General features: G+C 52.6%; 1 protein-coding gene across 1 annotated transcript; it reads left to right on the top strand.

The window, feature by feature from the left end:
• Positions 1-550: 550 nt before the first annotated feature.
• Positions 551-8672, top strand: AIPL1 (aryl hydrocarbon receptor interacting protein like 1). Its single transcript, XM_032617013.1, has 6 exons — positions 551-646; positions 1194-1373; positions 6083-6271; positions 7269-7445; positions 7572-7713; positions 8470-8672. Exons 1-6 carry the CDS (start codon positions 551-553, stop codon positions 8670-8672), a joined length of 987 nt encoding a protein of 328 aa, XP_032472904.1.
• The last annotated feature ends 1266 nt before the right edge of the window (positions 8673-9938 follow it).

Below are 9938 nucleotides of genomic sequence, written 5' to 3'. Positions count from 1 at the left end.
CAGTGCCCTCTCCTTCAGTAGCCTGAGGCCTCTCTGCTGCTGGTCACTCCTGATCCCCTGTCTTTTTTTTTTTTTTTTTTTAATATTTATTTATTTGGCTGCACGGGGTCTTAGTTGCAGCACGCGGATCTTTGTTGCCGCGTGTGGGATGTTCTCTGCGGTGTGCGTGACCTAGTTCCCAGACCAGGGATCGAACCCGGGCCCCCTGCATTGGGAGCGTGGAGTCTTAACCAGCGGCCCACCAGGGAAGTCCCCTCCTGTCTTCTTTAAGAAAGCTCCAACTGTCTTCCCTCCTTCTTAGGGTGGGATGGAACAGAAGCTGAGGCAGTAACAGTGGATGTCAGGCAGGGTCCCTGCGTCACTGCTAGAAGCAGAGGATGGGACAGCGGCCAGGCTGCCGGGAGTGGCTCCACCTTATTCCTTTCATTCACACCCAACCCCCGCTCCCCCCCCCCCCCCCCCCCCCCCCCCCCCCCCGCTCAGCCACCTAAGTACCTTCCTCTAGGCAGATTATCTCAGCTGGGCTGGACATCACCCTGCACCTGGAGCCATGGATGCCGCTCTGCTCCTCAACGTGGAAGGGATCAAGAAAACCATTCTGCATGGGGGCACGGGGGAGCTCCCAAACTTCATCACTGGAGCCCGAGTGAGTGGGGCCCGCCCCCCAGACCAGTTAAAAGCCCCCATGGCAGCCTTCTGCATTCTAGCTTGGCCACAGGGCACTGCAAACAGCCTTTGTCAGCTTTGCCAACAAATGGCCAAGAGGTCCTTGCTGGAATTATCAACTGCTCCTCCCCTTGCCTCTGCCCCAGGCATCTGGGTAGCTCTGAAGTGGTGCCCATTCACGGGGGTGGGGGGGGTCCCAAATGCTGAGGGAGAAGGAAGGGCCTTCAGGGCTCCGGGTGTTTGTCCGGGGATCTCTGGTGGGCTCCTAGACGGATGACGGATGTGTCTGGGTCTGCGGCCTCAGATCTAGGGCGTGTTTAAGGCAGGACTTCCTGACCTGCAGAGCTGTCGAGAGTGGGATGGGGTCCTTTAGGAGGGAGTCGGGGAGTGCAGGCTGGTGGGAGGGGGATGCTCTAAGGTCTGATTGGGGTTGGGAGAGGACAGCCCAGGGAGTCGGTGATAGGGGATGGCTTCTGCTGGGCCTCGGGAGGTATGTCTAGACCAGGGTCTGCTCTCTTGGTGACCAGGTGACCTTTCATTTCCGAACACTGAAATGTGATGATGAGCGGACGGTGATAGATGACAGCAAGAAGGTGGGCCATCCCATGCACATCATCATCGGGAACATGTTCAAGCTGGAGGTCTGGGAGATCCTGCTGACGTCCATGCGGTTCAGCGAGGTGGCCGAGTTCTGGTGTGACACCATCGTGAGTAGGCCCCGCCCATCCACTTTGCAGGGCTTCTGTGTTTCAGGAAAGTGAGGGTAAAACAAAACTCTGGGGCTTCCCTGGTGGCGCAGTGGTTGAGAGTCCGCCTGCCGATACAGGGGACACGGGTTCGTGCCCCGGCCCGGGAGGATCCCACATGCCGCGGAGCGGCTGGGCCCGTGAACCATGGCCGCTGAGCCTGCGCGTCCGGAGCCTGTGCTCTGCAACGGGAGAGGCCACAACAGTGAGAGGCCCGCGTACCGCAAAAATAATAATAATATAAAAAAATACTGAAAAAAAAAAAAACTCTGGAGAGAGAACCCTGCCCACTCCTTCTCAGCTACGGTAGCGGCGAAGATGGATTCGCCAAAAAGAATAGGTGCTGCTAGAGTGACAGTCGGTGTCAAAGCTGGCTGGTGGGATGTGGGTGCAGGGCCCACCTCACAGCCCTCACTTTTGGGCAGGATTATTGGATCCTGGCGACTTTTGGCCACTGGTCATCTTCTGCCCTTCTCCCCACTCCTACCAACACTGCAAAATTGTTTTCTCATTTATGGCACCCTTAGCAATCATCCAGACAAGGCATTCTCCTCGGTGGTCCAGATAGAAAGGGCAAAACTCACTGACCTTTAAACAAACATTTCTTATGGAAACTTTCAAACTTATACAAAAGTCGACAAAAAGGCATAATCAACTTCCAAATACCCATCACCCTATACCAGGCGCCATCACTCCACGGCCAGTCTTGTTTCATCTAAACCCATCCACCTTCCTTCCTCATCCCCTGTGGTTAAAGCACATTCCAGATGCCGTAGCATTTCATCTGTAAATACTGCAATTTGTATCTCTAAAAAGGACATTAAAAAACATGACCTCAATATCCTTATTACATTAAAAAAAAAACCCAATAATTCCTTAATGCCATCTAGTATCCAGTCACTGCTCAAATTTCTCCAATTGTCTCCTCATTCACTCCTGCTGGTTGGTTTGCTCAAATCAGGATCAAAACAAAGTCCATGCACAGAGCTTCGTTAATACATCTCTTAAGTCTCCTTTCGTTTATGGGTTCTCCTCTTTTTCTTCTTGGACATGGATTTGTTGAAGAAACTGGGTAACTTGTCTTGAAGTTCCCATGTTCTGATTTTGCTGGTTGCTTTGCCGTGGACTTGTCTAACACGTTCCTCGATCCCCAGTATTTTCTATAAACTGTGTACCTCCACATCTGCTTACCTCTCTTACTGTGATGTTAAGATTGGTTGGTGGGCTCAGGTGTTGACAGCCTGACCCAGCCATTACCAAGCTCCTTCTCTTTTTTTTTTTTTTTAAATTTTATCTTTATTGGAGTATAATTGCTTTACAATGGTGTGTTAGTTTCTGCTTTATAACAAAGTGAGTCAGTTATACATATACATATGTTCCCATATCTCTTCCCTCTTGCGTCTCCCTCCCTCCCACCCTATCCCACCCCTCTAGGTGGTCACAAAGCACATAGCTGATCTCCCTGTGCTATGTGGCTGCTTCCCACTAGCTATCTATTTTAAGTTTGGTAGTGTATATATGTCCATGCCACTCTCTCACTTTGTCCCAGCTTACCCTTCCCCCTCTCCATGTCCTCAAGTCCATTCTCTAGTAGGTCTGTGTCTTTATTCCCGTCTTACCCCTAGGTTCTTCATGACCTTTTGTTTTAGATTCCATATATATGTGTTAGCATACGGTATTTGTCTTTCTCTTTCTGACTTCACTCTGTATGACAGACTCTAGGTCCATCCACCTCATTACAAATAGCTCAATTTCGTTTCTTTTTATGGCTGAGTAATATTCCATTGTGTATATGTGCCGCATCTTCTTTATCCATTCATCCAATGATGGACACTTAGGTTGCTTCCATGTCCTGGTGATTGTAAACAGCCAAGCTCCTTCTTGATATCAAGCAATGGATTTACCAGCCTATTGGTGGATGCCCAGATCCATTATTTCACCAGGGGCCACTGACATTTTTTTTTTTTTTTTTTTTTGCGGTACATGGGCCTCTCACCGCTGTGGCCTCTCCCATTGCGGAGCACAGGCTTCGGACGTGCAGGCTCAGCGGCCATGGCTCATGGGCCCAGCCGCTCCGCGGCATGTGGGATCTTCCCGGACCAGGGCACGAACCCAGGTCCCCCGCATCGGCAGGCAGACTCTCAACCACTGCGCCACCAGGGAAGCCCAGGCTGGTAATTTTTATGCCACGACGATTACTGGTTTTTCCAATAGTCCCCCTCATCTCCCCTCAGCTCGCAGCTGCTATGATTGCACATGTACACACACACACACACACACACACACACACACACCACACACACACACACACATTCTTTCCAGAGTCATTTACCCATCTATACATCCATGTTTTATCCATGCTTCTATCCACACACTTAGGCATCAATTCATCCATCCTTCCCTTCAACCAGAATTATTCATAATCCATTCTTCCATCACTATGCATCCACCCATCATCTATCTGTAGGTCTATCTGAAAACATTCAGTGCACCAGGTTTGGCCTGTGCTAGGTGTTAGAGACTAAACAGGCAAAGTCCCCATCCCTCAAGGAACTTGAATTCTGGGGGAGGAGCAGACACCTAAGCAATTACAATGCAGGGCAGGTAGCACCATGATATACATGAGTGAGGACAGAGTCGTTTAGAGCCACAGGAGGGGAGCAACTAACTGCTTGAGGATCACAGGAGGAATTTTTTCAAGAAGATGACATTGAGCTGGGTATTGAAGGATGAATAGGAGTTCACCAGGCCTAGAAGTGGGAAGAGAGGTAGCATCCAGGCCAGGGAGTGTGAAGAGGCAGGGGCCGTCAGGGGCTCTGGGAGCTTCTGCCCTGAAATGTACTACCACCCCCTCTACCCAGGGAGCACACTGGTCTCTATGAGGAATTTTCTGCTGGTGCCCAGTCTGGTGATGCCAGGGGTTGCAAACTCAAATACCACAAGGGCCAGGGCCCCTGGGTGACTGAAGGTCATCTGCTCCATTCACAGTGGGCAGCTGCTCCTGAGCTCCAATGGGATGGCTGCTGTGTGAAAGGGGCAGGTCTGGTGTGGCTGGATAGTCTGAGTTTTATAGACAAACTAGAGATTTTCATTAGTCCATGAATTCTCTCAGTGCTTAAGTGTTGGCAACTAATTACGTGAAGGATAAAACAAAACGAATCTGGGAGCTGAATGGTGGCCTCCAGGATGCCAGTTTGCAATTTCCAGATAGATAGAGCCCCTCAGACAGAAACAGGCTGTGGCCTTGAAGCCCCAGAGAGGGGCAGTGGTCCCGGGGTCCCCCTGCCCAGTCTCAGCGGAGATGCTGCAGAGGTGGGTGCGGGGCCCTGGAGTTCTGCTCCTTCTTCTGGCCTGTATTCTTCTTCTTGGGATGTCTGCCCACTCCCGGTGGCATCCTACAGTCCACTGTGCCAACCAGCATCCCTAGTTGTGCTAGGGTGGCAGGTGGCTAATGGGACAAGGCCTTGGTCTGAGGTCATGTCCAAGCAGCCTCCCATTCCTGGGGTCAGCAGCTAAGCACTGACTTTCTGGGAGGCAGGGGGCTGCGAGCTGGGGCCGGAGTGCGCCCTCCCCGCAGCAAGCTGTTCCCGGGGGGCCCCTCCCTCCCTCCCTCCAGCTTTAATCTCAACAGGCTTAACTGCCATCTGGTCACCCAGCTCACAGAGAAGCTGAAGGTACTCCGGGCTAATCCTGGCTGGTGAAGGTAGGGAGGGGGTGACTTTCATCCCCTTGCTGGTGACTTGGAGACCAAGCTGAACAATTCCTGCCCCTTCACTTTCCCAGTGGTGTGTCTTTACTAGAGTTGCGGTGCAGGAGCCTGAGATGGGCCATCTCAGGACCCAGCCCCTGAAGAGCGGTTCTCAGAGCTCATCTGTGGGGCATCCCCGCTCACAGATGGGGCAGCTGAGGCCTTGCCTGAGGCCAAGCAGCTGATTTTCCTAGCTTCTTCCACCCTGAGGGTGGCCACCCCAGCTCCTGGTGCTGGGTGAAGCTGTGATGAGCTGGCCCTACATCTGTGCCATCTCATTTATTTAACCCCCACACCAACCTCACTATCAGATAGGTGCAATCCAGGGGATGGGAGCTCAGGGAGCTGCAGTGACCTGGACTCACTGTCAGTCAGCTGCACCATCAGGACACCAACCTGGCCCTCTTGGGCCCAGAGCCCTGCTCCTTCCACAGCTCTCCATGCTCCCGTCCCTGCGGGTCACAGGCTTCACGGACTGAGGGGTCTCCTTGGGAGAGAAAGCCGTTTGAGTCGCGACCAAAAGGGCCAGCAAGAGGCAGCATAGCACTGCGGCTAAAGCATGGTCCCCGGAGCTGGGTTTGAATCCTGACTCTCATTTCCTAGCTGTGTGACCTTAAGCAAATCACTTAACCTCTCTGGGCTCTAGTTCCCACATCTCTAAAATGGGGAGAATAGTAGGGCCTCCCTCGTAGGGTCACCTTAAGGATTAAAGGAGCTAACAGGTGTAGTGTGCTCTCCCTGGCACACAGGTAACCACAGTGATTAGTGGGGGTACGCTGGGGTGACGAGTAGTAACAGCCATGGGGCAGGGGTAGGGAGACAGCAGAAGTCCTGCTCTGGGGGGGCCCCAGAGTGGGACTCTCTGTGGCGCAGCTGGCTCTGAGCAGACAGCCTGATGCCATCCGCCCAATTTTCCTCACAGCACACAGGGGTCTACCCCATCCTGTCCCGGAGCCTGCGGCAGATGGCGGAGGGCAAGGACCCCACTGAGTGGCACGTGCACACGTGTGGGTTGGCCAACATGTTCGCCTACCACACACTGGGCTACGAGGATCTGGATGAGCTGCAGAAGGAGCCGCAGCCACTGATTTTCGTAATAGAGCTGCTGCAGGTGTGACCCTGGGGCATGGGAGGTGGGGTAGGTACTGTCCCAGCATCAAAAAGCAACAGGGGTCAGTGGGCATCAAGGGGAGCCCAGCCCCACGGGTCAGTGGACATCACCCAGTTCCTCTTCAGAGAACGATAAAGGGTTCATACACCACAGGGGAACTGGAATTAGACCCCTCCTCCCCAAAAACCGGTACTTTGCCTTTTCCAAGGGAAAAGCCCTTTTGGGACTAATTTTTTAAAATGTTATTTTCTTCTTTCTTTCTATTGGTTATCTACTTCCATTTTTTCCCAGAAGTCTAGAATTACATCCTCAGCCCCAGTCCCTACGGTTTGTGGGTTCCGATCTCATTCTCCAATAGCGGGAGAGGCTGCATGGAACCATCCACAGTCTCTCCCCCAGACCCCAGAATGATTGATGGCCCTTGTCTGTGGGGTGGTAGGAGAGGCTCAGACCAGGGCAGGACTCAGCTAATGGCCAAGGCTGAGGCTCAGCCTGAGGGTTACATGGGTGAGTGCAAATAAATAAGAACTGTGTCACCAAGGGGTCTGCTTGAACAGCTGTGCGGCTTGTGCACTGCAAGAGGGCATCCCCTCTAAGGTGCTCATTAGAGACGTTATATATCTGTGCTTTTATAATAATATTTTTCCAACAGATGGCAATAAAGTGTTCTGTTCTAATGAAATGAGTATCATGGCAATTTTCTGAATATTAGAAGTAAAGTGTGTTGACAAAGGAGTACCTTTTCTTAATTTGCACAAAGGCTCTGATCTAGGGTAAGGCCCTGGGTGGGGGGCTTGTTGCTTCCTTCCCCTGTTTGTATGTGTTTGGCCAGCAAGCATGATTCTGCCCGCAATCTTCACTGTGGAAAATGAAGAGCTGATTTCAGCAAGATGTGCTGGGTCCACTTTCTCTGGTCCCCTGCAAGGGAAAGGGACTGCCCTGCTGGGCTTCGAGCACTCGGGGTCCCTGCCTTACTGACCTGCAGCTCTTGGGGCAGGTGGAGGCCCCCAGCGAGTACCAGAGGGAGACCTGGAACCTGAGTAAAGATGAGAAGATGCAGGCGGTGCCCATTCTCCACGGAGAAGGAAACCGGCTCTTCAAGCTGGGCCGCTACGAGGAGGCTTCTACCAAGTACCAGGAAGCCATCGTCTGCCTGAGGAACCTGCAGGTCAAGGTGGGAGGCTGCCCGCCAGGGGGTTGGGAAGTGGGGCGCATGTGGGGGGAGCAGCCCTGCACTGGCCCTGGCCGCGGGGGAGAGGGGTGGGGGCAGGGCAGCAGCAGCCCTTTCTTCATCGGGCAGGAGAAACCCTGGGAGGTGCAGTGGCTGAAGCTGGAGAAGATGATCAACACCCTGATCCTGAACTACTGCCAGTGTCTGCTGAAGAAGGAGGAATACTATGAGGTGCTGGCGCACACCAGTGACATCCTCCGGCACCACCCAGGTGGGCGGCGGGAAGCGGGTCCGGGGTTGGGGGGGGAGGGTGTCCAACCCCGCCCAGGGGCCCAGAGTCACGTGCACAGACCTCGGGTGGCCTCTTCTGACCCTGTCAGGGCGTCAAAACTCGCCTCCACGCAGCAGGGTTTTCCCAAGCCTATAACGATATCACAGATGATGGATGAGCTGTGCTTATTGTGGGAGGCATTTTATTTTAAGGTGCATTGGGGCAAAATATGAGCAGCTCACCAAACCTGTGTGGAGCAGTAAACGGGTTTTAAAAACGGGGGCAATCAATACAGAGAACAATATTAAGTACATTCTAGGATCTGTGATGCGCGGATACGGCGATACTTGTGAAGACGATGTTTGAGGAATGTTACAAGATCACTTACTCTGCGTCACACGCTAAATTCTCTGCATTTATCATTTCAATTAATCCTTATAGTGACCATAAGGGACAGGTGCAGTGACTGGGTCTGGAGCTTGCACCATTTGGGGCTCTTCTGTAAGAAAAGAATAGAAAGTTGTGAATGTAAATTAAGTTGCAGGGCCTTGGAAGGGTCCGCGGAAGGGCGGGAAGTAGGTACTGCGATTATTATCGTCCGTACTTTATAGTGGAGGAGACGGGCTCTGGAGGTACAGAGAGGTTAAGACTCAGGGTCAAGGTTAAGGGTTGTGTAAGCTGGTCAAGCCCCGCCGGGCGCGGGGTCGGTGCTGCCTCTCGGTCTGGGTGGCGGGTCCAGCTGGGTCTTCCCCGCAGGCATCGCGAAGGCCTACTACGTGCGGGCCCGGGCTCACGCCGAGGTGTGGAATGAGGCAGAGGCCAAGGCTGACCTGGAGAAAGTGCTGGAGCTGGAGCCGTCCATGCGGAAGGTGGTGCGCAGGGAGCTGAGTCTGCTGGAGAACCGTCTGGAGGAGAAACGCGAGGAGGAGCGGCTGCGCTGCAGGAACATGCTGCGCTAGTGCGCAGGCGCCAGACCTCCCGCCTCCGGCCCCCGCCTCCATTGGCCCCGCCCCCAACCCTCCCCAGCCCGCCGCCACTTCGCCGCACACTGACCCTTCCGCCCCAGCCGGACAGCAGTGTCACTTTTTAAACTTTTAATTTTAAAAGTCAAGATAATGCATGTGTCGACTGAAAAAGTAATGTACAACCTAGAGGTTGAGAATTATGTTTTATTCAGCGGACTTTCTGAGGACTCCCGCCCCAGAAGACAGCCCCTCAGATAGCCCTGAGGGACTGCTCCGAAGAGGTAAGGGAGGAGCCAGGATGTATAGGAGTTTTTGCAACAAAGACCAGGTAGTCGGAACTTCAAAAGATTACCATTAATGAAAGAAAATCAGACATTTCAAGTTAATGAGTTTAGCACTTTTCTTGGTACGGGAAGATGCGAGAGTCTGGGCTCCTTGAAAACATTCCTTTGAGATACACCTTAATTATTATATGTAGACTCAGCATCCTGCTTTTCTCCATCCTGAATCCTCTCAGGGTGCACATTGTGGGTGGCTGCAACATCCTTTGTCTACTAACGTGGCAAGCAACATTTTTAATTGATACATGCCAGGGTTAACAAAAAAAAAAAACCCCAAAACCCCAAAGGGCTTATGGATAAAAATGAAGTTTCCTGCCCTATCTCTCCCATCCCTTAGCCTAGAGCTAGCAGTTTTTTGGGTTTTTTTTTTGTGGTACGCAGGCCTCTCACCGCCGCGGCCTCTTCCGCTGCGGAGCACAGGCTCCCAACGCGCAGGCTCAGCGGCCATGGTTCACGGGCCCAGCCGCTCCGCGGCATGTGGGATCTTCCCGGACCGGGGCACGAACCCGTGTCCCCTGCATCGGCAGACGGACTCTGCTTTTTACCCCATGTCAATGAAAAGTGAGAATTGAATGCTTTGATGCTTTCTGATCCCTTCCTTCCCTCCCCTTCTCCTAATTTCTGATAGTTACATTGCTGGTTCTTTGCTTGGTTATTTTTGTAACTTGGTATTTATTCTTCACCTAGAACTCTCTGCTGGGCCGCAGGGACTCTCTTTTGTGTAGGATGAGGGTGGCAGCACTGGGGCCTCCCCTCTCATCTCCCACTTCTTCCTCCCTAACCGGTTTGATGTACCTTTACTCTCCCATCATCCTGGCTGTTAACGTCTGTGTTCTGTCTGTCACCAAAATGCAGTCTTCTATGCTTTGTTCATCGGTTGACTCTAAAATCTGAAAAAATCAGTAGACATCATTTACCT

Source organism: Phocoena sinus, chromosome 20 (assembly GCF_008692025.1).
Source record: "Phocoena sinus isolate mPhoSin1 chromosome 20, mPhoSin1.pri, whole genome shotgun sequence".
NCBI lineage: Eukaryota > Metazoa > Chordata > Mammalia > Artiodactyla > Phocoenidae > Phocoena > Phocoena sinus.
The sequence above is the reverse complement of the archived record's forward strand: the minus strand, read 5'-3'. Positions and strand labels throughout refer to the sequence as shown.